The sequence below is a fragment of the Erinaceus europaeus genome, chromosome 16 (assembly GCF_950295315.1).
Source record: "Erinaceus europaeus chromosome 16, mEriEur2.1, whole genome shotgun sequence".
Taxonomy (NCBI): domain Eukaryota; kingdom Metazoa; phylum Chordata; class Mammalia; order Eulipotyphla; family Erinaceidae; genus Erinaceus; species Erinaceus europaeus.
Genome location: NC_080177.1, coordinates 68,980,845 through 69,007,910, shown reverse-complemented (window position 1 = coordinate 69,007,910; position 27,066 = coordinate 68,980,845). Strand labels below are relative to the sequence as shown.

The window sequence follows — 27,066 nt, the reverse complement described above, 5'->3', positions numbered from 1 at the left end:
CCTGCCCCCTTTTTATTTTATTTTTATTTTTTTAATTTGTGTTTTTCCCCTTTTGTTGCCCTTGTTGTTTTATTGTTGTTATTGATGTCATTGTTGTTGGATAGGACAGAGAGAAATGGAGAGGGGAGGGGGAGACAGAGAGGGAGAGATAAAGACAGACACCTGGAAGTCTGGCGGTAGCACAGTGGGTTAAGTGCAGGTGGCGCAAAGCGCAAGGACTGCCATGAGGATTCTGGTCCGAGCCCCCAGCTCCCCACCTGCAGGGGAGTGCCTTCACAGGTGGTCCCCTCTCTGTCTCCCCTCCTCTCTCCATTTCTCTCTGTCCTATCCAACAACAACGACATCAATAACAACAACAATAATAACTACAACAATAAGACAACAAGGGCAACAAAAAGGAATCGATAAATCTTAAAAAAAAAAAAAAAAAAAGTGGTCCAGGAGGTAGTGCAGCTCTGGATTCTCCAGCATGAAGTCCGAGTCAGTCCCCAGCAGCACATGTACCAGACTAATGACTGGTTCTTTCTCTCTCCTCTGATCTTTCTCATTAATAAATAAATAACTTCTGGGGGTCGGGCGGTGGCGCAGTGGGTTGAGCGCATGTGGCCAAAGCGCAAGGACCGGTGTAAGGATCCCGGTTCGAGCCCCCGGCTCCCCACCTGCAGGGGAGTTGCTTCACAGGCGGTGAAGCAGGTCTGCAGGTGTCTATCTTTCTCTCCCCCTCTCTCCATTTCTCTCTGTCCTATCCAACAACGAACAACATCAACAATGGAAATAATAATAACCACAACGCGGCTACAACAACAAGGGCAACAAAAGAGGGAATAAATGGCCTCCAGGAGCAGTGGATTCATGGTGCAGGCACCGAGCCCCAGCAATAACCCTGGAGGAAAAAATAAATAAATAAATAAATAAATAAATAAATAACTTATTTTTAAAAAAAAAAGAAGAAAGGTAGACACCTGCAGACCTGCTTCACCACCTGTGAAGTGACTCCCCTGCAGGTGGGAAGCTGGGGGCTCGAACTGGAGTCCATGAGCCGGTCATTGCGCTTTGCACCATGTGCGCTTAATCTACTGTGCTACCACCTGACCCCCCTTTTTAGTTTTTAAAAATGTTTACTATATTTATTACATATGAGAGGCTTTCACATGAGACAGAGAGAGTGCTCTATCATTTGGACTAGTTTTCTAGCCTCCACGTCCTTTTATTTAAGGGAAATGCAGGGAAGTCCAAGTGCCATGGTGGAGGGCAGAGATGCCCCAGATGATAGGTCCCTTTCTGCTCTCTCAGGTAAGATTTTGCACTGGGAAGTTTAGTCTGAGGCGAACTCTCAGAGAGACAAGACAGACACAGTTGGGGATGCTGTAGGGCAGCAGGCACTTGGGACTGCTCCCCCAGCATCTCTCCCCCCACACCACACATACACTTTGCTTTGCCTTGGAAACAGAAAGCCTTTTCTTTTCCCCCTGTCCCATCTCCCCACTCCCGGGGCCCTCTGCCCACCCTCTTTATTGCTAATGGCAGGAGGCTTAGGAAGCAACCGCCAGTCAGATTGAGTGAACTCTCTAGAAAACAATGTGTGGTTTATCAATATTGAATTTCATGCTTGCCTTCGTTACCTCCATTGTACAGAGCTGGCCAGGCTTGGCGATGCTATTTGATACTAGAATAATCACCATTTATATTGCTGCGTTGAAAGGCTTCTGCAAGCAGCGACAGTGACCCAGGCCCTGGGTGTTGGAGAGGGAAACCCCATCCCAGGAGGAGAGTGAGCCTGGGTAGAACCTGTGACCTTGGAAAACTGGCCTCTGGCCTCTCACTGACTGCTGAGAGGGGCCCAGTGGACAGAGAGGCCACTGGAGGGTGAAAGCGGCTCTTTTGTGTGCTCCGTGAGAAGACTGAGTTATCATCACGTCTTGCTCTGCCTGGTGGGATAGTTGAGTTCACTTTGTCTCCACCTTTATCAGCTGGCTCCTCAGCCAGAGGGGAAGTCAGGTGGGCAGAGAAGCACACTTGGAAATGCCTGAGGCCTCTCACGGGGACCAGGTCGGCATCGTATTAGGAGTCCAAGGGACTCGTCATTCCTGACAGCGCTATCATTCTGGGCTTCACTGCTGTAAACCAACTTTCTTGAGAGATAGCTAGAGAGAGAGAGAGAGAACATTACCAAAATTTCCTATGACACAGTGGAGGCCGGACTCAGACCTGGGCCATGTGCATGGCAAAACACTATCCAAGCAAGACATTTTTGGGCTCTACTGTTCTCTATTTAAAGTGGTGTTTAGGGGGCTGGACTGTGGGGCACCCAGTTGAGCACACACATTACCATGTGCAAGAACCTGGGTTCGAGCTCTTGCTCCCCACCTGTAAGTGGTGAAGCAGGTCTGCAGGTTTCTCCCTTCTCTCTCCTTCTCCCTTCTTTCTCAATTTCTCTCTGTCTTATCAAATAACATAGAAAAAGAAAAGATGGCCTCCAAGAATGGTAGATTTACAGTGCTGGCATCAAGCCACAGCAATAACCCTAATGGCAACAATTTTAAATAAATAAATAAAACTAATAAACAATGCTTATGCAGAAGACTTTTCTGCCTGAGGCCCCTAAATCCCAGGTTCAATCCCTAGCACTGCCACAAACCAGAGCAGAGCAGTGCTTTGGTTTCTTTCTCTCTTTTTGCTCTCCTCCCCATATCTATTTCATTGAAAAAATGATAAGAGGGCCAGGTAGTGAGTGGTGCACCGAGCTGACTGCACACATTACAGTGCATAAGGACCTGAGTTTAAGCCAGTGGTCCCCACCTGCAGGGGAGAGGCTTCATGAGTAGTGAAGCAATACTGTAGGTGTCTCTCTGTCTCTTCCCTATCTTTCCTTCTCTCCATTTCTCTCTCCCCTATCAAACCAAGAAATGATAAATATTTAAGAATGTTAAATAGGGGGTTGGGCAGTAGTGCAGCAGGTTAAGTGCATGTGATGCAAAGCGCAAGGACTGGCGTAAGGATCCCAGATCCCAGTTCGAGCCCCTGGCTCCCCACCTGCAGGGGAGTCGCTTCACAGGTGGTGAAGCAGGTCTGCAGGTGTCTATCTTTCTCTCCCCCTCTGTCTCCCCTCCTCTTTCTTTCCTATCCAATGATAGCAGCAACAACAACAATAATAGTAACCACAACAATGATAAAACAACAAGGACAACAAAAGGGGGAAAATTGTGTCCAAGAGCAACAGATTCATGGTGCAGGCCTCGAGCCCAGGCAATAACCCTGGAGGCAAAAAAAAAGTTAAATAAAATTGTAAACGTATTTATTTATTTTAATGAGAGATAGAGAGAAAGGTACACAGAAGGAGAGACCAGAGCCTGCTCAGCTCTGGCTTATAGCGCTGCTGGGGATTGCACCTGAGATCATTGGTGCCTCAGGCATGAAAGTCTTTTTACATAACCATTATGCTGTCTCCCCAGCCCAAATTTTTTTTATTTTTTATTTTTTATTTAAGAAAGGAGACATTAACAAAACCATAGGATAGGAGCGGTACAACTCCACACAATTCCCACCACCCAATCTCCATATCCCATCCCCTCCCCTGATGGCTTTCCCATTCTCTATCCCTCTGGGAGTATGGACCCAGGGTTATTGTGGGTTGCAGAAGGTGGAAGGTCTGGCTTCTGTAATTGCTTCCCCGCTGAACATGGGCATTGACTGGTTGGTCCATACTCCCAGCCTGCCTCTCTCTTTCCCTAGTAGGGTGGGTCTCTGGGTAAGCGGAGCTCCAGGACACATTGGTGGGGTCTTCATTCCAGGGAAGCCTGAAAAGTAAGTAAATAAAGTAGTGTTTAAGTGGCCCAGAAGGTGAAACAAGAGTAGAGCTTTAATTAGGCTCTCAAGCACGAGGTCCCAAGTTCATTGCCCAGTACTGCATGTGTTAAAATGATGCTCTGGCTCTCTCCCTTCCTTTCTCACTCATAGATACAGAAATCTTTAAAAAATTAAAGTGGTGTTTGAAATTCTAAAGAATAGAGTCACTTCAGTGAGACTGGGGGTTGGTGGGTTGTATAAGTGCCAGTGGCTGTGTGAAGGTGGGCGGGGGCTGCGGAGCACAACAGAAGCCAGAAAGCAAAAACCATTCAACAGTGTTCTCACCTTGCTTCACAGCTCTCAGGCTCCCCAAAAGCCTCATGGGAAAGGATGGGCTCCTGGTATGGCTCCACCAGGCTGCCCCGCCCCCGGGGCATCGTCCTCAGACTGCATGGTTCTTACAGTCTCTTTCTAGCTCTGAGGACATGGCTCTGTGAGTCTAGAGGGTGACATACGGACTAGTTGGGCACCCTCCTTCCTTACATTCAGAAGACCAGATCCTGGGTGCTGTCACTTTTGATTATGAGATATTATGATTCAGTGACTGAGAGCTGCTAAGCTGTCTGCCAGCTTCTAGACCAGAACAATCCCAGCTGTGTAGTATAGAACTCCCTACCCCTGACCCCAGTAGAACTCCACTTCTGCATAAACCAAAGTATTATAGAACACTTTTAAAATGAGGATTCTGTGGTCTTGACCCATTTTTGCTGTTTATTTCTCCCCAGAACTTCTTAGAGCCTTTAACACACCAATGGGCATTGTTTTGAATCTCCTGAGAGGGGAATATACAGTTTTTTAAAAAAATTATTTTATTTTTATTTTCCATTTTGTTGCCCTTGTTTCTTTATTGTTGTTGTAGTTATTAATGTTGTTGTTATCGATTTTGTTGTTGTTGGATAGGACAGAGAGAAATGGAGAGAGGAAGGGAAGACAGAGAGGGGAGAGAAAGGTAGACACCTGCAGACATAATTCACCGCCTGTGAAGTGACACTTCTGCAGGTGGGGAGCCGGGGGCTCAAACCGGGATCCTTACGTGGGTCCTTGCTTTGCGCCATGTGTGCTTAACCTGCTGTGCTACCACCCGACTCCCTTTTATTATTATTATTTTTTGTGACTCCAGGGTTATTGCTGGGGCTCAGTGCCTGCACTACAAATCCACTGCTCCTGGAGGCCATTTTCCCCATTTTGTTGCCCTTGTTATCATGATTATTATTGTTATTCTCATTGTTGTTGGATAGGACAGAGAGAAATGGAGAGAGGAGGGATAGACAGAGAGGGGGAGAGAAAGATAAACACCTGCAGACCTGCTTCACCGCCTGTGAAGCGACTCCCCTGCAGGTGGGGAGCAGGGGGCTCAAACTGGGATCCTTACGCTGGTCCTTGCGCTTTGCACCATGTGCACTTAACCCACTGCGCTACCGCCCAGCCCCCCCTTTTTTAACATCTCATTAGATGAGTGTCTCATAGAGCACTGCCAGAAAGATGTTTCACCTGTCTCTCTGTAGCAACAACTCACAGCTAAATAGCCCTGGCTTACTTTTTGCCCAGCGCTTGACCCCTGCAGTGGGTAGGAGTGTCTACTTTCCCTGCTCTGGAATCCTGGAGACAGCTTTCCTAGGACAGCCCTGCTGGCTATGCCAGTGGTTCTGAGCTAGTTGCTCTTGATGCCTGTTGGACTGGCATTCATGTCTCCCTGCAGCAGAAGCTCTTGGAATGTCCCCTTCACCTGGACCTTGACAGAAATCAGCAGTCTCAGCCCAGAGCCTTCTCTGTCTGTGGGCTCTGATGGTTGGGTTGACAGGCAGTCGCTGTTGACTGAGGCTTAGTTGGGGTTGGTTTCCTCTTCAAGTTGGGTGTCCCACCTGAGGGTGATATACGCCTCTCCAGGCTGGGCGGGACTGGAAGGCAAGTTTGTGGGGCGCAGTGTCTGACTTGCTCAGAGAGGGCTGCTTGCTCTCTCTCACTTGCACTCTGGTTTTCCACCCAGTTCTCCATGCCCTGACCATCACCCTCTCCTCTTCTCTTTCCTTCTCCTTTTGGGTCCTGTTTCGACAGACAGGCTCTCCTCCCTCCTTCCTCCCCATCCCAAGCTCCTCTTCCTGCCCCCTCGGCACCCCCAGCCTGGCAGCCTGCCCTGTAGGAATGTTAATTAGCATGCACGATTTAATTAATTCAGCAGCTAATTAATGTTAGGGGACTTGGGGGTGGGTTTCTGGGTGCAGGGGAGCTGGGGGCTGAAGGTGGCAGGGTGAAGCTGCGGAGGCTGCAGAAGGCGTCGCAGATGGCTGTGCGGTGGCTGGCACGGTGCCCACCGCCGTGGATGCAAACACTCGTGCGCACGCACACATCCACACGTACACACAAAAAGGAAAGGGTGATCGAGGAACAAAATCAGCAGTGAGGAGAGAAGGGCACAGGGCCCTGGGAACTGGGGGTGGGGAAGGAAGGCTCTAGAGCTATTTGAATCTGCTCCGGAAGTGGAAGAAGAGGAAAAAAAGAGAGAGAGGGAGAGAGAGAGAGAGAAACCACCACAGGCGCAGAGAGAAGAGAGCTCTCCAGTACCCCACCCTGCCCCCCGCCCCCTCCTCCCTGGCATGGATTCATGGGCACCAGCTGAGGACAGGGGCTCTCTGCCTGCCGTAAATATTGGCACTGAGGACCCAGGCTTAGAAGGACAGGGCATCCCCAAAGAAAATAGTTTCCTTTTAAGTTGCTTTTTAAAAATATGCATCTATTTTGTATTCTATTTTATTTTTTAACATCACACCCTCTGGGTGTGAGAGCGAAGGCAAGTGAAAGAAGGTGGTCGGGCCGGCCGGGCCAGAAGGAGTGAGCACAGATGGCCTGGTGGTGGTATAGTCTGGTGAGTTGTGGGGGGACACAGGGGGTCTGGCAGAGGTTGGGGGTGGGCGTTCTTTTCATGTTGCTGTGGATGAAAGAGAAAAAGAGAGAAAGAGAGAGAGGGAGAGAAAGGGGGTAGGGAGAGATCTGAGACAGATGGCAGAGTGGAGAGGCAGCAGCCAGTGCCGGCACTGCCCAGCCTGGGCGGACCCAACTCCCCCTGCCTGCCAGCTCTCCAAATGCCACCCTTCCCCCACCCTTCCCGGTCCCCATCCCCCCAGCTTGGCACTGATCTCGGAGAGAGAAGGAGGGAGGGTGGGCAAAGAGCATCTGTTCCCTCCATTCTCCCAGCTCCATCGGCTGCCAACCTAGGGCCATCGCCTGCCTCCATCTCCCGCCCGCCCGCCCAGTCCCACACAGGCGCTGGATCAGGTGCTGGATCTGGCTGTCTCTCTGGTACGCCAGTCACCGTGCATCGCTGTGTCTGCCACCGCCGCCTGGCACTCATGGGGCCATGTGTGTATGTGTGTATGTGCGCGCATGTACATGGACGCCAAGTGTGGGTGGGCTGTGGGCCTCCTGGGTATGGGCATGGGCAGGGGCTGGCACTGAAGTTGCCAACCTAGTGCCCAACCAGCAGGACAGAGGGCTAACGGGGAAGCAGGGAAGTGGGCTGGCACCTGGGAAGGAAGAGGAGGGTCCATGGGGTCGCTGTCTGCTTGTAGGCATAGGCACAGCAGCGGCCACCTTATGCCCACAGAGAGGGAGGAAGCTGCTGGGGAGGGGGCAGCGGCAGGAGCCCTGGGGCTTGGCACAGGGAGCCAGTGGCTTCTCACCTGGGGCCCTGGGCCGGGCAGTGGAAGAGGACCCAGCGGCACAGGAGGGCAGGGCAGTGTGGCCAGTGTTGCCTCTGGGAAGCTGTGGGCTTGGAGGGGGTGATTCCCTTTCAGTCTGGGATGCAAAGTGGAGCAAGGAGTAAGCAGGGAAGTGCCAAGGTAGCGTCTACAGGCCAGAAGGACTGCCAACCTGACCCTCTGTCAGTGCTGATGGAGCGGTGAAGGGACCTTGGCATGAGGCAGGGGGTGCTGGCACTGCCCCCAGAGCTGAGCCTGGGCTCTGGCATTGTGTGGAGTGGGGGAGGGTGACAATGCCTTATGCCAATCTGGATTGGCAAAGACAGGATTGTTGTGCCAGGTGTGGGGTGGGTTCTTGTGTGTGACTTGTCTGGGAGAACAGATTTTCTCTGCCAAGCCCTCCATGCCCTTCCTCTTAGGCCTGGGGGATGGAGCGGCAGACGGGGAGAGACTGAGGACACAAAGGAAGCAGCGCGCCATTGCCAGGACCCCGAGGAGGAAGGATGGAGCTTGCTGGCAGTCCCGCCTGGCCCCCGGCCAGTTCCTGTGAAGATGGCCAGACCTCCGCCTGGTCTGTATCTGTGGCTGCGGGCGTGGCAGGGGAGGGAAGGGCCCCTTTCTGAAGTCAGTCCGAAGCTGCCACCCTTATGCATGAGGTGTCTTCTCTTCTCCCTGGGGCCTCCTTGCCTCCCAGTCGCTCCACTCCACCTCTCTCTCCTTTCTCTATCACCTCCTGGGTCCTCCTGCTTGGCACCCCACCAACAAGACGCCACCATGCCTGGCAGCACTGCACTGGCACGTGAACGGTGTCTCAGATCCTGGCACTGCGGCAAGCCCAGAGCCGCCAAACATGCTCATGATCGCCACTTAGCGGCAGAGGGGAGGGCAGCGGTGTGCGCCCCAGTGCCAGGCTGTGGGCGGAGCCTGTGCTGGGGAGTGGCACCACAATGCCCTCGCCAGCCAGGCTGCATCGGCGCTCAGCCTGCTCCCCAACACAACCTCCACCTCCCTTCTACCCCCACCGCCCCCAGAGAGGGCTTCAGGTGGCACCACACTTGGCATTTGAACAGCTGTTCCAGGGGACACTAGAGTTTCAAGGGAACTGGGCACAGGCTATTAAGAGCCAGTGGACTCCACACCCCTGGCTTTAGGAGGGAGCAGTCAGCTCTGCTGTCACAGAAATGGTGCTAGAGCCAGAAGCACTGGGAAGGGGAGAAGGAAGGGACCCTGGGCCCTGCTGCTGGGTGTGGCTGTGGGTGGGATGTACCCATGCCCATGTTTGTATTCAACCCTGTGCCCTGTGACTGATTGGCTGGACCTGAGACAAGACACCACCTTCTCCCCTGTTAGGAGACAGGGTGACAAGGGTCAGGTGGCCCTAGAGGCAGGCCGGCTGTCAGTAGGTCCAAGGTGCTGAAGACAGTCAAAGACATTTTGTGCTGGGGAATTGTTCAGTGACACCCCACCCAGAGTTGAAGTCCACACCTGGCAGGGAGAGGAGGCTGAGGGTCAGTAGTGAGCCTAGTAGAGAGAGAGAGAGAATCTGGTGGGAGCAGAGTCCCCAGCGTCTGTGGAGAGACTTCCAGAACAGGGCCACTGGCAGCTCCACACCTCTGGACCTTGAGTCTCCACCTGGAAAGATTTCTAGCAGGTCAGACTTTCCTTGTTGGCCGGGGTTGCTGGAGGCTGAGGGTGAGCCTCCAGGACACTTGGCGTCCATGATCTGACTCATGGGAGGCTGGAGTGGCTCTGACGGCAGCTAGGACCGACCCAGAGCAGCCAGGCCGAGCCACTGGGGCGGAGGTTTCTCTGGAAGCGTATGGCAGCCTCAGGGGCAGCCAGGTGGTGTCCACAGCAGAGGAAGAAGCAGAGAGGGTGAGTGAACAAAGTTTGTGCCTTTTCTCTTGTTCAAGAACAGCCAACATGAGCAGAAGACACAGATCTCCAGAGTGGCAGAAGTGGGGGTGACATTGGGGCTGATGAAGAAGACACTTGAGGGGAAGCTTCCTCCAGTGTGGTAGGGGCTGGGCTGAAACCTGGGTCAGGTGCATAGCAAGTGCACGTTCCGAATGAGTTGTCTTTCTGACCCTGAATCAGTTTTCAGACCCCAGATTGCACAGAGTCATTGGAAGGGCTTCTGATTCAATGGGGCTGAGGTAGGGTCCAGATATGTATGTTTTCTTTGTTTGTTTGTTTGTTTATGTTTTTATTTTTGCCAGAGCACTGCTCAGTTCTTTTAAAAAAATTTTATATTTATTTTCCCTTTTGTTGTCCTTGTTGTTTTTGTTGTTGTAGTTATTATTGTTGTTGTTATTGATGTCATTGTTGTTGGATAGGATAGAGAAATGGAGAGAGGAGGGGAAGACAGAGAAGGGGAGAGAAAGACAGACACCTGCAGGCCTGCGTCACCGCCTGTGAAGGGACTCCCCTGCAGGTGGGGAGCCGGGGGCTCGAACTGGGGTCCTTATGCCGGTCCTTGCTTTTTGTGTCACATGCACTTAACCTGCTGTGCTACCACCCGACTCCCAGCACTGCTCAGTTCCGGCTTATGGTGGTACAAGGGGTTGAACCTGGAACTTGTGGAGCCATGGGCATGAAAATGTTTTTGCGTAGCCATTAAGCTCTCTCCCCTGCCCAGAAATATATGTTTTGTTAATTTATTTAGCCTGAGCACTGCTCAGCTTTGGCTTATTGTGATGCTGAAGCTTGAACCTGGGACCTTTGGTGTGTCAGGCATGGAAGTTTTTCATACTCATTCTGCTATCTCCTCTGCCCAGAAATGTGCATTTTAAATAAGTACTCAGGTGACCAGGAAGTGTCATGGACAAAATTTTGAGTAGCACTGTTCAGTGAGAGATGGTGGCCACCTTGTGGGATGGTTAGTCTAATGTGCATCTTCCATGCCTCTTGTACCTTTCATCTCCTTCCATAACCACCACATTTGCATCTTTGTACTGTCATGTAGGTCGTGTGTGTGTGTGTGTGTGTGTGTGTGTGTGTGTGTGTGTGTGTGTGTGTGTGTGTGCCCTTTTGGTGGGGGCAGAAGAAGGAAAAGGCAAGATTGTAAGGTCAAATCAGGCAGATTTAACAATGCTTCTCACCAGCAAGAATCACTATAGGAGAATCCCTCCCCTGAAGGAATACTTTTTTGTTATTTATTTATTTATTTTTTTGCCTCCAGGGTTATCGTTGGGGCTTGGTGCTGGCACTACGAATATATTGCTCCTGGTAGCCATTTTTTTCCCTTTTCCTCTATTTTTATTGGATAGGACAGAGAGAAATTGAGAGGGGGAGGGGAATCAGAGAGGAAGAGAAAAAGATAGATACCTTCTTCACCATTCAGGAAGGTACAGGTGGGGAGCGGGTGCTCAAACCCATGTCTTTACATGGGTCCTTGCAGTTAGTACTACATATGCTTAACTGGGTGTACCACCACGTCCCTGAAGGAATACTTTCAAAAGTCACTCTTCCTTTCACCCTGAGTCTGAAGGATTCTGAGAACCACTGGTTGAGGAGATTGTTCTGTGGCCCAAGCCGTGTTCCCCTGCACTTGGTGACTCAGTATGGGGTGGGCACTAGAGACATTGCTTGGCCCCAGTGGAGAAGGGGGACAGGAGACAGGGCCTCACCTACTGTGGACACGAAGCAAGTTGCACACGATGCTGTCCGTGGTTTGAGCTGTCTGGAAGTGAGCACAGGTAAGAAGTTCTTCAAGTCCAGGTGAGAGGATGCAGTGCAGAGTTGGATGTTAGGAAGGGTCTTGGTGTGACACATGCTGAGCTGCTGTCGTTTGCTTTGGTGTTTTGACGACAGGTATGTGTCTGACTAGATAGGATTATGAGTCAGTATCAAGTCCCCTTACTTTACCTCTTTCTGACAAAACCAACCTGCTTCTCCTCTAGCTTCTTGCTAGAAAACCCTGTGGCTGAGGACTGGGAGAAATAGCAGGTTCAGATCCTAGCTGGGAACAATGCCGACTACCCTGGGTGTGTGTATGCGTGTATAGCCAGGCCCACACACACGTGTGATTCCACTACTCCTACAGCTGGAGATGTCCTGGGGCCATGGCAGCACTCCCGTGCGGCTCTGGACTTTGAACCCGGGCTGTGCACTTGCCATGGCATAGTAAGCTCTCCCCCTGGCCCGTGTGGAATGCTGTCCTGGTTTCCTACATGAGGACTGACAGGATGGGTCCTCACTGCCATGCTCTTTCCACAAAGTAGTTTTCTTCCTGTCAGGCTTCCATGGGGAGCCCATCTCACCTTTTACCCAAATCTGCAAAGTGATGACTCTGTGTTCCCAGATGCGTTTTCTCTTTCTCCCTCTCTTCTCTCACACCCCCTTTAAAAAATATATTTATTTTTTATTATTGGCTAGAGACAGAAATTGAGAAGAGGGAGATAAAGAGGGAGAGAAACCACCACCACCATAGCTCCCCACCTGCAGGGGAGTCGCTTCACAGGCGGTGAAGCAGGTCTGCAGGTGTCTGTCTTTCTCTCCCCCTCTCTGTCTTCCCCTCCTCTCTGCATTTCTCTCTGTCCTATCCAGCAACAACAAGGACATCAATAACAACAATAATAACTACAACAATAAAACAACAAGGGCAACAAAAGAGAATAAATAAATATTTTTTAAAATTTTTAAAAATCTTTATAAAAAGAAAAGAGAGACGCCTGCAGCCCTGCTTTACCACTCGTGAAGCTTTCCTTCTGCAGGTGGGGACCAGGGGCTTGAACCCAGGTCCTTGTGCGCTGTAATGTGAGTGCTTAGGCAGGTTTTCCACCCCTGCCCCCCCCACACACACCGACCCTTTTCACAGCACCTCCACATTACAGTCCTGCAGGTGATGAGGCTAGACCTACAGCCTCTCCTCTCGCAGCAAGCATTTCCTAGCCATTAGCATCTCTTCCTTTCTCAGTCCCCTGGAACTAACCTCCTCACGGCTCATGTTTCTCACTCTTGGCTCCCAGCTGGTTGTTTGAACATCTCACGGAAGCCAGGAGAGAAGTTTTCCCAGGACCCTCCTGGGACACAGGATCCCACATAACTTTGCCTCCATGTTTCATAAGAATTTCCCCCTGGTGTTTCTCTTGACTTCTCATTTACTTCTTCAGGACTTTTTCTTCATTTACTTGTTTATTTGATAAGACAGAGAGAAATTGAGAGCGAAGAGAAGAGAGAGAGACTGAGACTTCTGCAGCCCTGCTTCACCGCTCAGGAAGCTTCCCTTCTGCAGGTGGGGACTGGGGTCCTGAAATCTGGTCCTTGTGCACTGTAACATGTACATTTAACCAGGTATGCCACCACCCGGCCCCTTAAGTCCTTTTTTTTCTCTCTCTCTAAAATTTTTATTTATTATTGGATACAGACAGAGGGAAACTGAGAGGGGAGGAGATAGGAAGAGAGACAGAGAGCCACCTGCAGCCCTACCTCACCACTTGTGAAGCTTTCCCCCTACAGGTGGGGACCAGGGGCTTGAACCTGGGACCTTGCACACTGTCGTGTGTGTGCTTAACCAGGCGTACCACTGCCTGACCTTGACCTTTTCTCCATGGAGAAATAGTCAACTTTGGTCACCCTGCTCATACAGGCTGTATTTCTTCTGACTTTGTTTATAAAGCTTACCTGCCTACTATTCTGTGAAAAGAAGTAGTACTGTTAGGTATTTCTACCCACTGGGTGACAGGCCTAAGGTATGTTCCCTCTGCCCCATGCCCCCCCATCCATGCTGGCATTTGAGTGTGTCCCTGTAGCTCTGCCTGGCTCCACTGCTGTCTCTCGTGGTGTCCTTGTTTGTGTCATGGTACAGGTGGGCCCCCCCCCCCCCCCAGCTCTGTAGCTGTACCTGCCTGTATCTGGATGAATGATGAGGTGAACAAATATACCTGGAAACATTAAGGTGGTGGCAATCGGGGAGAGGGTTGTCACTGAGCTGGTTGGTAGGTCCTGGATGTAGTTATAGGAGGCAGTGGATTCAGACAGATGGGTGATACTGTGTCAGGAACGACTGACTCTTCTCTGGGCTTTTGCACTTTAGGGATTAGAGGGCTCAGGAAAAGAGTGGGGGAATTGGGTTCTGGGCTGTTTTTGTGGGCTTGATGCAAACTCCGCCCCATTGTTTTTGTTTTTTTGCCTCCAGGGTTATTGCTGGGGCTTGGTGCCTACACTGTAAATCCACTGCTCCCAGTGGCCATTTTTTCCCTTTCTTTTCATTTGATAGGACAGAGAGAAATTGAGAGGGGAGGGGAGATAGAGAAGGAGGGGGTCGGGTGGTGGTGTATTCATTTAAGCACATAGTATGAAGCACAAAGACCCGTGCAAAGATCTAGGTTTGAGCCCCCAGCTTCCCACCTGCAGGGAAGACACCTCATGAGTGGTGAAAGTGGTCTGCAGGTGTGCATCTTTCTCTCCTTTTTTATTTCCCCCTCTCCTCTCAATTTCTCTCTGTCCTATTCAATAAAATGGAAAAAAGAGCCACACCGAGCCCCAGCAATAACCCTGGAGGCAAAAAAAAAGAGACACCTGTAAACCTGTTTCAGAGCTTGTGAAGTGTGCCCCCCACCCTGCAAGTGGGGAGCAGGGACTTGAACCTGGGTCCTTGCACTTAGTACTACGTGTGCTTAACTGGGTGCACCACTGCCCAACCTCTGCCCCACTGTTTCCACCACCCCCCAGCCCTGCTCAGCTCTGGTTTATGCTGGTGCTGGGGATTGAACCTGGGTCATCAGAGCCTCAGGCATGATTGATTGATTGTCTTTTGCCTAACTATTATGCTGTCTCCCCCACAACTCTGCCCCACTTAAGTGGCCACTAATTCTTCAGATCTCTCAGACTTGGATGTATGTTCCCAGTTCAGAACCAAGCACCTGTAGCAGTCCCCACATGCTCTGGTCTGGAGTAGACACTCATGATCATCTCCCTCTCCTGCTCCCAGTATTGAGCCAGGTGGCAAGTAAGGTAAATCAGATTCCGGATGCATTTGGACATATGGATGCCAGAAATCCCTCAGCCTGGCCCCCAAACCTGGGGAGACCAGGCTGACTAGAGGGGGTGGAGTGACTGTGGGGTAAGTGCTGGTGTGGCAAGTGCTTGAGTCTGGCCTGTTACTACCCAGGAGGCTTCACCCAGGTGACTTTACCTTCGCCTCTAGCATCCATGTGGGGCGGTGCTGCCTCCGTGTTTGCCTACCTCGTCTCTTAAGTGGAACGTGGCTGCCGAGGACTTTGGGCCTAAGAAAGGGACGGGGGCGGGACGCTTGTAGCCACCAGGAGCGTGGAATGGTGCATGCCAGAGAAGCAGACTGTCCAAAGTCAGGGTCAGTCAGCCAGAACTTTGTCTCCCAAGATGCAGGATCCCAGGTAAGAACAACTTCTGAGTCAATACTGACGTCCCAACCTGTTGAATGTGTGTGTGGTGTCTCAGGCTGAGATTTGGGTTTGAGAAACAGTGCTTGCTGCAGGGCAAGCAAGAGGAGAGGGGTCTCAGGTTCCAGTCACAGGGTGAAAGTGCTCGAGCCCTGGCTGGGAGTCCCTCCCATTTATGACACCGCGCGTCACCAGCCATGCTAGGCGTTTGTCCAGCCCTTCTCCAAAATGTTCCCTCTTTTTCTCCTACTTTTGTTTCAACTTTTATATGCAAGTCACATTCCCAGAAAGCACAGAGTGAAAAAGCTTCTTTCCTCTTATACATGCGGCTAAGAAAATAGTTTTATACACAGAATTTCAACAGAAGAGAGAAAAGGATGGGGAGGGAGGGAGGGTGTACGAGACATGGGGGGTTGGCAATGAAACCACAGCAAGTCAGTTTCTCTCCATTCATTTGCCTGCATTTGGGACTGGCATTTTTGGCATCATCAGAATAGCTAATTCCACCCCACCCCCAATCTGCCAGAAATTTTTAAAAAATTATTTTGGAAACTATGGGGGCTGGAAGTAGGATTCACAGAACATGAGGGGACTAGGGTTTGAGCTGAATCCTCTCTTCCCCTCCCATCTTTTCTGCACAGAAGCTACCACATCAGTGCTGGCTTCTTCAAAGAGTGGGGTGACGGGCAGACCTGGTAACCTAATTCCCAGGGCTGACTGGACTGTATGTGTGAGCACACAGGTGCTAAGCGCATGATGGTAACAGAAGCCCAAAGGAGGGTAAGTTGGCAGGAGACCACTCGGACAGGGGAGGTCTACATGGGACAAGGTGGGACAGCCCGGTGGGGTTTTGTCTGCAAGAGTAAAGCACCTGCTTCTCCACCCTCTGCTCCTCAACATGGGGTCCTCCTCTGTCCTCCCTTACTGTCACCCTCGTGCCACTTTATGCTTCCCTTATCTCCTTGCCCACCATCTCCACAGCTGTCATCAGCTCTGGCTCAAGGAGACCTTGACTCTTTTTGGGCGGATACCCTTTGCAGCTGGTCAAACAGTTGGGCTGGGCTGGAGCAGTCACAGAAGAGGACCAGAAAAACGCTAACGGAGCAAGGATCTGTAAGAGTAAAGGAGCTCCCAGAAATGATGAGAAACTCGAAGGCAACCCAGAGCAGTGGGGGGGGGGGGGGAAGGGGAGGGGGCGGAGTGGGGGCAGGAGATGAGGTCTGTGGAAGGGCCAGGTGAGAGGAATCGGGGGCAACTGCTGGAGAGGGAATTGTACTCTGGGTTCAGAAACCCAGCTGAGCCACCTCTTTGCTGGCTGCCCAAGTATTTCTGGCAACATCAACCTCACTCAGCTGGGAACGTGGAGACGTTCCTTGTCCTGATCCTTGATTCAGGGCGTACTGCGGTGTCTCCCTCTTCTCCAGGGTCTCCTCCCCGCCACCAGCAGCTCCCACTGCTCAGACAGGCAGGGCCAGGCTGTGCCGCCCTGTCTTTTGACTCACGGCACCCATGCAAGGATCTTCCAGAGACAAGGAGATTCAAAGAAACCCTTAAAAATGGGGGCAAAAGTGACACAAACAGGAAATAACCACTTTCTTTGATGGGAGAGTTTTCAGCGTTCTGTTTTGGGGGTACTTTCCACATTTGTCTTTCTCTAGTCCGCTCTTCTGGTCTCTCCACCTCTCCCATGCATGTGTGCACGCACCTGCACTCACTCACTCTCTCGCTCATTTTTTTGGTTGTGTTTCAGTTGTTTTTTTTTTTTTTTAAAGAACTTTGGATTTGCCGTTGGTGGGCGGCACTGTCCCTGGGGGTTGGGCCCCCACATGGCAGGGCTGGGACAAGGGGCGGGCCCACGGCTGCTGAGAGGGTCTCTGTGTTTAAAGCCTTTGAGAATAAGTTACTGCAGTTCCCGGGATGCAGGGTGGGGTGGGGGGTTGGCAGAGGGCCTTCCAGCGGCGGCTTTCCCTGGAGTCCAGGCCGCAGGGACTATCCTGGTCAGCCAGGGAGAGGGCTGGGGTTAGGGAGGAGAGGTGTAGAGAGAGAGCTAGGAGCCTGCCTCCCACCCCCACCCCCCAGCCTCCAGTTTGGCTCTGAGTTTTCTGGGCTCCCTGCCCATCCCAGGCTCCAGCGTTGGGAGAAAGCTGGGTATTTGGAAAGTATCTGAGCAGGTGTCGCTCTGGACAAGGGTGGGGAGGAGAAGGAGGGTGGTGGCAGTTTCTTTTCCTTTCCCCTTCTTCGTCATGGGTTTTCTTTTTTCATTCTTCCTTGCTTCATTTTTTTTTTCCCCTTTCTTCTTTTGGTGTTTTCTCAGTGGATCAGCGCAGGACTGTCTGGGTTTGTTTATAGAAACCGGTGGCTGGGAATTGCGTGGGGACAAGGGGACATTCTGTGTATAGTGGGCTGGTGGGCACAGGTGGGCAATCTGGATGGCAAGGTGGGGTGTGTCAGGAGATGGGCAGGTGACGCATCTGGGGACTTGAGGGTACTGTGTGTCTGCATGGGTGGGGAGGAGGCAGGACTCTGCTGGAGGTGGGGTGTGTAAAGCCCACTGAGGGGGAACTGAAAGATTCCCATGAGGTGGGCAAAGCCAAGGGTTGGGGTGGAGGGTCTGAGCTCTACACAAACACCCCTGGGGTAGACGAGGGAGCCCCTCGGGCACCCCCCTCAGCCCCCATCTTGGTTTATCTGTTTATAAAGCTAGAAGTGTAGAGGTAGTAGTAGTTTTTGGGTTGGAGTCCGTGTGAGGTAATCTTGCTTCCTCTTTGGCAAAAGCCACAGCAGCCGAGGCGGCGGTGGCGGCGTGGGTGACGGTGATGGGTGGGCCCCCGGGGGGCGGCGCCGCCTTGCGCCTGTGGGCGGAGGAGCGCAGGTGGGAGGCCAGGGCTTCTCGCCCACTCAGCAGCACCTCACATGCCAGGCAGTGGTAGGTGCAGATGGGCACCCGCAAGGGGGCGGGCACGGAGCCCCCAGAGCCCCTCCCAAAGAAGCAAAAGGCCCTCTGGTGGGCCGTGGCTGGGGCCTCCCCATCAAATGCCATCTTGCACTGGCGGCACAGGTAGCGGTGGGTCACGTCCACTGTGGAGATGCCGCTGCTGCCTGACAGCAGCTCCTCGGCCTCCCCGGCATCCCCCTCCCCCGGAACGGGCAGTTCTGGAGGCTTGGGAGGCACTGTGGGCTCTGGGGGCTGGGGTGGTGGCTGGAGGAGGGCGTTGGGGAGCAGTCCGATGAGGGTCTGAGGTATCACAGGGTTCATGGGAAATAGACCCTTCTTCATGCCATAGAGCTGTTGGAAGTAGGCTCCCTGTAACTGGGGGCCAAAGACAGCTGGTGGTGTGGCACCCCCTGCAGGGGGCAGTGGAAAGGGTAGAAACTGGCCCCCCAACAGGGCAGGGACAGTGGCCTTCAATGCTTTGAGGTTCTTGAGGGCATCAGTAGAGGAGTTGGCAGGGGATGTGACTGGTTTTCGCTCACCAGAGACCTTGTCTCCGGAGGGCTCGGCGGGGGGGCCAGGGACAGGGTCAATGTTGCTTGCTGTGGAGGTGTGGGTTTGGTCGGGCCCAGGTCTCTGAGGTAAGGGGCGGCCTGGGCCAGTGGGCTGGACCACTGTGGTAGCAGGCAGGACGGGAGTGGCGAGGCCGAGGAGGCCTGAGGAGGCTGCAGGGCCTAGGAGGATGAGAGGAGAGATAAAGGGTTAGCACTCTCCAACCACACTCCCCCCCCAATCCCTACCACCTCCTTCCTCCCAAGAGCCTGAAACAGAGAGAGGTCATGGGAGACTGGAGCTTCGAGCATGGAGAGGGGAAGGGAAGGGCAGGGCCTCCTCAGTGCCCCCCCCCCCACATATACACATACACACTCACCTGAACTGAAAGGAGCTAAGCTGCCCAGTGGGGGCTGGGCCAGAGCTGGGCTGGACAGGATAACTGGGGCCAGGCGAGGCAGGGCCGGGGCAGTCCCAAGGGGCAGAGAGGCAGATGAGGTGGCAGGTGGGGCCTTGGGAGCGGGGGGCACCTCGGGGGCTGGGGCCAAGTCATAGCACTTGCTTTCACTCTTGAGCTGGGCTCGGACAGCCTCCTTGAGCTTGGCCAGGTGCTGGCGCGAGAAGAGGTGGCCTCGGCAGGAAACGTAGAAATCATACTTGACATCGCAGTAGGGGCAGTCGGTTCTTTGGGCTCCCAGGGGGCCCTCACCGCTGGCACCCCCGGCCCCGCCTGCTGGCACCCCCTGCAGCTTGGCCTTCTTCTCCTTGGCACGGGCGTTCTGGAACCAGACCTGGATGACCCTCTTGGGCAGCCCAATCTCTTCGCCCAGCACCTCACACTCCTGCATGGTGGGGGTGCGGTAGGCTTCATAACAGGCCTTCATGATCTTCAGCTGCAGGCTGCTCATCTGGGTCCTGTAGCGCCGCTGCCCCATTCCATCTGGAACCCCAACCCCACCTCCTGGGCCCCCACCTGTCCCTCCAGCCCCGGGGGACTCAGGTTCAGCCAGGCTGGAGGCGGAGGAATCACTCAGGTCACCTGCAGAGGGGCTGCAAGCCTCACTCTCCGGGGATGCTTTGGCCACTTCTGGGCCTTCTTCCTCGCTGGCGGGAGGGGGCGGGGCAAGAGGCAGGGGTGTCTCCAGAGTGGGGGCGCTGGCCTCTTTCCCAGGGGGCAGAAAAGGCAGGGGTGTGGCGGCAGGAGTGCCCGCGGGGTAAGGAAAAGCCGGCGCGTCCCTCTTCAAGGCCTCCCTCCCAGCCCCCTCTTCCACCTTGCCCAGCAAGAGGTTGAACTTGGGGAAGGGTGCCGGGCTGGAAGCTGCGGGGGGCTTGGCGGTAGCGGGGTTAGGCACCCCCCCGGGGGCGCTCCGGAACTGGCCCTTGCGCTCGCGGGCCCGGGTGTTCTGGAACCAGACCTGCACCACGCGCTTCTTGAGCCCCACCTCCTCCGAGATGCAGTCGAGCATCTTGCGCGTGGGGTTCGAGTCCTGCATGTACCAGCGGTACAGGATCTCCAGCTGCTCGGGCAGGATGGTGGTGCGCAGCCGCTTGTCTCGGGGCGGCTCGCCCTCCGCGCCCGCCCCCGCCTCGCTGCCGGTGGGGGACAGGCTGCCCTCCTCCAGCTTCCTTTTCAGGGCTGGCCCGGGGGGCGCGGCCGCAGCACTGGCCGCTAGGGGGGCGCGCTCCCCAAACACCAGCAGGGGCAGGTCGAGGAGCTGGGGCGCGGGCTGCGCGGGCGGCACGAAGTGGAGGCGCCGGTGGCCGGTGAGGAGGTCCAGGCTGGGGAAGGACGCGGAGCACTGCTCGCAGGTGTGGGCGGCGGGCGGCGACCGGGGCGCCCTCCCGTCAGGCTCCTGGTCGCCTGGCTTAGCAGCCTCCGCCTGGCTCCTCAGCTTGTCCCTATCCGGAGGTTCCAGAGACGGGCCCTCTGATCCCGCTGGGGGTTCCGGCCCCTGACCCTCCTCCGCCTCTTCCTCCTCCACCTCCTCCTCCTCCTCCTCCTCCCCTCGCTCTGCCTCTTCCTCCTCTTCCTGAGGCTGGTCTTCATAGCACTTCTTCAGGTGCCGCACCAACTCGAAGACACAGGAGAAGGTGGCATGGCAGCGCCTGCAGCCGGTGGTGCCCCCCGCTCCCCCTCCGGCTGGCACCGGCTCGCCCTCATTGGCATTTTTGCGGGCCTTCTGGCGGGCATTCTGGAACCACACGACCACCACGCGGCTCGCCAGGCCCAAGAGGCTGGCCAGCCGCTCCACCTCACCGTCCTTGGGGTAGGCGCTGGTCTCGAAGAACGACTGTAGGGCCTGTGTTTGGAACTCGGTGAACTTGGTTCTGGAGAAGCGGCGGCCTGCTGGCATGAGCTGGGCATGATTCCCTCTGGAACCATCTTCTTCCTCTGGGGGCCAGCTCCCAACTGCCCGGCCTCTCTCCTCCGGGGGCCGGGCCCCCCCTGCCTCAGGCTCTGGGACCAGGAAGTGTGGGCCCAGCTGGGGAGCCGGGGAATCCAGAGCGCTGTCGCACGGTTTGGGGGGCTCTGCAGGGGGTGGGTATAAGCTGTCATAGCTCTTTCTAAACTGAGCGGCATAGCGGCTCAGGGCCTCGAAGGGCAGGAAGCGGCGGTGCACGTGCTCCTCGTGGGTCTTGAGGATGAGCATGTTGGAGAAGAGCTTCCCACAGGCCCCACAGGCCAGCTTGTCCCCACCCCCTGGAGCCTCTGGCGGTGGTGGCGTCGGGGGAGGGGGCACTGCCTGCTTCCCCTCGTTGTACTGGATCACCAGCTCGAAGCCAAAGTTTTCCAGAAGGGCTTTCGCCGCTGTGCGGGCTGCCTCGGTGGGTGTCGCGCTGGGCGGTGAGGCAGGCCCGGCCTCAGTTCCCTCTTCTGCCACTGGGGGCCGCTCCCACTCCCGCTCAGGCAGCTCAGATTTCGGAGGTGGGGGTGGGGGAGGAGGGGTGGCAGCCGGCAGGGACAGTAGGGGTGCGGGCCCAGCCAGTGCCAACTTGGGCCCTACCTTGAGGTCATGAAGGTAGAAGGGAAGGAGCAGCTGCTGCTGCTGGAGCTTAAGCAGTGACTCGGGCACCAGAGGAATGGGGGGCAGGACAGGTGGGGTGAAGAGGGGGGCCGGGAAGCGGTGCAGGTCCAGGGGAGGTGGGGGAGGGGACAGGAAGGGCAGTCCTGATATGAAGCCACCATTGTCGGGGCCCTTCTTCTCAGAGCCCACCTCCCCCTCTGTCTCGCCTTCTTTGGGGTCTTCTTGGCCTCGCTCCAGCCCCTCCACCTTGGCGTCAGTCTTGGCCCCCCGAGAGCGGGTCTGGTGCAGCACAGAGCGCATGTGGATCTCCAGGGTGGAGCTCTGGTTGTAGGAGACTCGGCAGACTGTGCACTTAAAGGGTTTGTCGGTGGCGGAGGTGCTAGCCGGTGTGGTGCCAGCCTCTCCCCGGGCAGGGGCCGAGGGGTCGATGGCGGCCTTCTTCATCTTGTGCAGGTGGGAGACAGAGTTGTAGTGGACCAGGAGAATGTTCTTCTGGGTGAAGGACTCCTTACACACCGTGCACTTGTAGGGCCGGGCTGGGTCAAGAAATTTGTCCAGGGCAAAGTTGGTGGTCTTCCGATAAGTCAGAGGGTGGCGGGAGTCGGAGGGAGCAGGTTCTGCAGGGCGGGGCTCCCCCACGGGCCCCTCTTCCTCCTCAGCCATGGCCGGTGGAGGGGCCATTTCATCACCTGGGGCATCAGGCTGAGGGACTGGAGATGGGGCTGGGGAGGGGGGCTGCTCAGGGCTTCCCGTGAGCTTGTCTGGGGCCTCTGCCGAAGGTGGGGGCGGCTCCACAGGAGGGCCAGGACTGGCTTCTGGGGCCAGGGGAGGGCCTTCTAATAGGAGAGAAGGGGGTCCAGTGAGAAGACGACTTCGCCACAGCAGACCTGTCCCCTCTATCTAGGCAACTGGTGCTTGTCTTAGCTGCCACCAGACCTTCTCCAGAACCCACCCCTTTTCCTGCCATCCTGGAGTGGCCTGCCGCTCCCTTCCTTACCTGCTGTCTGCTCTCTGCTGGGTGTGGGCTCCGGCCCAGAAGCAGGGGGCTCCGGGCCATCCCCTTGAGGGCTCAGATTAGGCCTGGGCAGCACTTTGGTTGTAAAAGTCATCTCGATGGTTGTGGCCTGGAGAGAAGGAATCCTGCTGACCACCCGCCCACTGAACCCTGGCTGGCACACTTCATGCCCGGCCTCTCCGCGGCTTCACCCTCCTCTCCAGTTGAGCTCCCGCTGCCTTCCCACCAAGCAGAAGGCTTGTCCTGAAGGAAGCCCATGCACACTTCCTCAGGGCCAGATGGGTGGCAAAGAAGAGCTCCCCCTTGGGGCACACATGGGCCGCTGGACAAGTGCAGCTGTGAGATCCTCTCCAATGCCAAATCACCTCCCAAGGTGCTGAGCGCTGCTTCCCTGCCACCCCCACCCCCAGTCATGCCTGGATACCCACACGGAGGGCCCCTCACAGGGCCTCGATGGCCAGCACTCACCACCAGCAGCAGCTTCTCCACACACTCGGGCACCACGTTGTGCAGGTGGCTGAGGTGGAAGCACAGGGCAGGCCGGCCCACCAGCTGCTCCTGGCACAGCGGGCACCTGTACTTGGGCTGCACGGCATGCTGGGAGAGAGCATGCGACTTCACCTGCTCAGCCTCAGGGCTCAGGAAGGTGCAGTACGGGCAGCAGTATACCTGGGGGCGCACACACACAAGGTGGGAGGGGTGTCAGGGGACGGGGAAGGGGGGCAGTCACAGTCACTCAGATTTTGGGTTCCTGAACACAACACGCCTCACCCCACCCCCAGCTGATGAGGTGAGACACACCAGAGGGGCCCTGCCTGTCTCAGTCTGAAATCTGGCTCCTCCCTCCCTGCCTCCCTGTCCTTCCTGGTCTCTGGTGCCAGAGGGCGGGCTGGCCCTGTATCTTCTTGCCTGCCCCATGCTGCAGCTTCTGTTCCAGGAGTAGCTCCCTCCTCCAGCACGTCCCATGTCTGGGAGCACCCCCAGCCCTGCCCACTGTCCCCGAAGGCTCCTCCCGGAGCCGGTGTTTCCTACATAGGTTTCCCCACCTGCCTGTTTAGAAGCCCTGGCTCTACTCTTCCTCAGAGGCTTAGGGGCCCCCACTCCCCCCACTCTCCCCTAAGCCTTCATTTCTTAATGTAATCAAACACCACAGCTCCCCCAGGGGCTTAGGGAAAACACAGGCCTGGCTCTGAGTGCGTTCCCACCCACTCCTGCAGTAGTGGGCAAGGCTGGGAGCCTGGCGGGACTACTGCCCACACGTGGGCTTGTGCCTTAGTCACCTGACCTCTAATCTGCAGCTCTGCTTCCCTGCCACAGAGGCACTGGCCCGGGCCTGTAGGCCAGGATGGGGACAGGGACAGCCATCAAGGAAAGGGCACTCACTGGAAGATCATTGTAGGCACCTAGACTGGGGCAGGCCTGCAGGAGGGGCAGGAGGGTAGGGGGAAGGGAAGCAAAGGACAGAAGCTCTGGCTGCAACACAACACAGGAGTGACTAACAGCGCACACTGCAGTGACGGCAGCTGCCACTGGAGTCTGGTGTTAGGCCATAGGACTGAACCACACTCCCGGGTCCTGAACGGGATAAGCAGAAGCCTGTGAGATTCTCAGGGCTTGCTATCCAGTTTCTTCTGCCTTCAGGAAGAAGGTGCTAGAAGCATTCTGACCAGGCTCACGGCCTTCTGTCGGAAATGAACACGAATATCCACATCCTTTTGCCTTTCTGTTCCCCGCAGGAATAAAACACTGTGTAGCCAGCCGCAGGAGCTTTGGTTTTGCCTCTCTAGTTTCTAAATTCTTTTTCCTACCTCCTCTCACCTACTTCTGACAGCTCCTACTCACCCCTCTCTTCCGCTTTCCCACAGATCCCTGCCCTCCACCCCCACCCAGCCAGTCTCCCTCCCTCTGTGTTCCTGCCGCAGGCACAGCTCTGCCTTGTACCAAGCGTCTGTAACGGAACCAAGGTGGAGCCTCTTAAAGGTCATGTGTGGGCATGACCAAAACCAGGTCGACCTTGAGTCTGAAGCCTCTTAGCACTCCCCTAATGCGAATTACAGTCTTCAGACTATGGGCAGATCTCACAGAGCTGCTTGGACCCTCACCCCCACCCACTCAGCTTTTCCTGGGTTCTGACCGTGGTCTGGCCGGCACTGTCTCCTGGAAGACCAGTCTTGTCCTCTGCCTCCTCCGAAGCTGAAGATGAAAGGAGAGAATAAGACAGTCTGACCTCCTACCCTCAGACCACTCCCCTGCCACTGCCCCTCCCCTACATTCTGTAAGATGACCTGCTGTGTATCTGAGCATCTAGGGTGGGGTTTAGGCTCCAGGGAAAGGGAGAGAGAGAGGCTGGGTGGTGGTACACCCGGTTGAACGCACATGTTACAGTGCACAGGGACCCAGGTTTAAGCCCCTGTCCCCACCTGCAGGGGGAAAGCTTTGAGAGTAGTGAAGCAGCGCTGCAGGTGTCTCTGTTTCTATCCCTCTCTACCTCCCCCTTCCTCTCAATTTCTGCCTGTCTCTATCCAATAAATAAAAATAAAAATTTTTCAAATTTAAAAAGAGAGAGGTGCAAGGTTCAGATTAGGAGGTGGGGCTCTGAGCAGACAGGCAGGTTTGGCTGCACAGAAGTACACAGCCTTGGGATTCAGGCGGTAGCGCAGCGGGTTAAGCGCACGTGGCGCAAAGTGCAAGGACCAGCGTAAGGGTCCCAGTTTGAGCCCCCGGGTCCACACCTGCAGGGGAGTCGCTTCACAGGCAGTGAAGCAGGTCTGCAGGTGTCTGTCTTTCTCTCCTCCTCTCTGTCTTCCCCTCCTCTCTCCATTTCTCTCTGTCCTATGCAACAATGATGACAACAATAATAACTACAGCAATAAAACCAGAAGGGCAACAAAAGGGAATAAATAAATATTTTTTTAAAAAGCACACAGCCTTTAAGGAGTGGACCCTCCTTCCTCCAGGGAGCCCTTTCTTCCAACTCTTTGGCTTCCACACAAGAGGCCTCACTGTGGGCTGGGGGCTACTGCAGGGGTCCCTTGAGCATCTCGGAACGTGTAAGGATGGGTGGGCGGAGGCGGACACAGCGGATAGAGGAAGGCAGAGCAGACGAGCAACTCACCCAGTGGTTCTGTCTTGTTCTGGGTGTCTTTCTCGGGGGTGGGCAGCTCTGCTCCCGTAGTAACAGGCACCTTTCCTGTATAGAAGGGGGAGGAGGTCAGCTTAAAGGGGTGTGGCATCAGGATGGGCAGCCAGAACTAGAAATAACGGATGAATCCACAGACAGAACAAAAAGCCAGTGCAAACAAACAGAGCGTGAGGGAGAAACTAGTGGGGCCGGTAGGGTCTAAAAGATCATCTCTAGTGGCCGAGGGGAGATACAGGACATGCCTGTGGTTACCTCCCAGAGTGCCATGTGATGTGAGGACCCAACCAGGAGCTGCAGGTACACAAGCTCCCATGACCTTCAGCTGGGCTATCTCCCAGGTCACCCAAAATAAATTTCTTAAAAACTGTCTTTTTTTTTTTTTTTTTTGGTTTTAGAGGGCCAGATGGTGGCACACCTGGTTGAGCACACACGTCACCAGGTTCAAGCCTCCAGTCCTCACCTGCAGGGTGAAGCTTCATGAGGGGTGAAGCAGTGCTACAAATGTCTCTCTGTTTCTCTCCCTCTCCATTTCTCCCTCCTTCCTCAATCTCTCTTTATCCCATCAAATAAGATATGTTAAATAATCTACCCAGTAAGGACTGGAGAGAGAGTACAACAGTTCAAACAACTGGCTTTCATTCCAGGGACAAGGCGGTCCCAGGTTTAATCCCCAGAACCACCAAAAAACAGAGCTGAGGGAGTCAGTTGGTAGTGCAGCGGGTTAGGCAGATGTGGTGCAAAGCGCAAGGACTGGCATAAGGTCCGGGTTCGAGCCCGTGGCTCCCCACCTGCAGGGGAGTTGCTTCACAGGCGGTGAAGCAGGTCTGCAGCTCTCTTATCTTTCTCTTCTCCTCTCTGTCTTCCCCTCCTCTCTCCATTTCTCTCTGTCCTATCCAAGGATGACGACATCAATAACAACAATAATAACTACGACAACAATAAAAAACAAGGCAACAAAATGGAAAAAAAATCAATAAATATATAAAAATAAAATAAATATAAAAAAACAGAGCTGAGCAGTACTTTGTAAAATAAATAAATGAGGGAACAAGAGACCCAGGAGGTGGCTGAGTGGCTCAAGGACATGCCTTCCATGTGTGAGGCCCCAGGTTTGAGCCCCAACACTACATGGGAGCCAAGGATACCAGTAGCTCGAGCTCTCCAGATGTGGAACAATGCTCTGGCCTTTCTCTTTCAAAATTGAAAGTAAGAATTGTGCCAAGGCGGCAGCCCCATGCTTTGCACATGCACAGAGTCCCAGGTTCTGAGGAAACAAGTAGTAAGTGACAGAAACAGGACCAGACTCAACCCCAGTTTGCAGGACCGAGGAATCAGGGAGCCCCAGAAACGCCAGGGGTGGGGTGGATACTGCAGCAGAACTGAGGGTGAAGCAGCTCCCCTGAGCTGGAGGCTGGGGGCCAGGCCGGGAGAGGAGATTACCACTCAAGGAAGAATTGACAGATGTGTAGGAATTTATTTTCAGTGGCGGCCTAA

General features: G+C 54.6%; 1 protein-coding gene and 1 long non-coding RNA gene across 2 annotated transcripts in view; one reads left to right on the top strand and one right to left on the bottom strand.

Moving 5' to 3' along the window:
- The first annotated feature begins 3,202 nt into the window (after positions 1–3,202).
- LOC132533477 (uncharacterized) lies at positions 3,203–12,137 on the top strand. The gene is made up of 3 exons (XR_009545377.1): positions 3,203–6,709; positions 7,039–7,143; positions 7,961–12,137. It is a non-coding gene; the product is annotated as an uncharacterized LOC132533477 (long non-coding RNA).
- Positions 12,138–15,222: 3,085 nt separating this feature from the next.
- The window catches only part of ZFHX2 (zinc finger homeobox 2), a 37,417-nt gene continuing 25,573 nt past the window's right edge, over positions 15,223–27,066 (bottom strand). Inside the window, exons 5-10 of the mRNA XM_007536522.3 lie at positions 25,546–25,620; positions 24,565–24,623; positions 22,899–23,099; positions 22,413–22,539; positions 18,769–22,251; positions 15,223–18,571 (exon numbers count right to left, since the gene is read on the bottom strand). Coding sequence (XP_007536584.1) covers positions 17,598–18,571; positions 18,769–22,251; positions 22,413–22,539; positions 22,899–23,099; positions 24,565–24,623; positions 25,546–25,620 — 4,919 coding nt within the window. The 3' untranslated portion in view covers positions 15,223–17,597. The remainder of the gene's footprint in view (positions 18,572–18,768; positions 22,252–22,412; positions 22,540–22,898; positions 23,100–24,564; positions 24,624–25,545; positions 25,621–27,066) is intronic.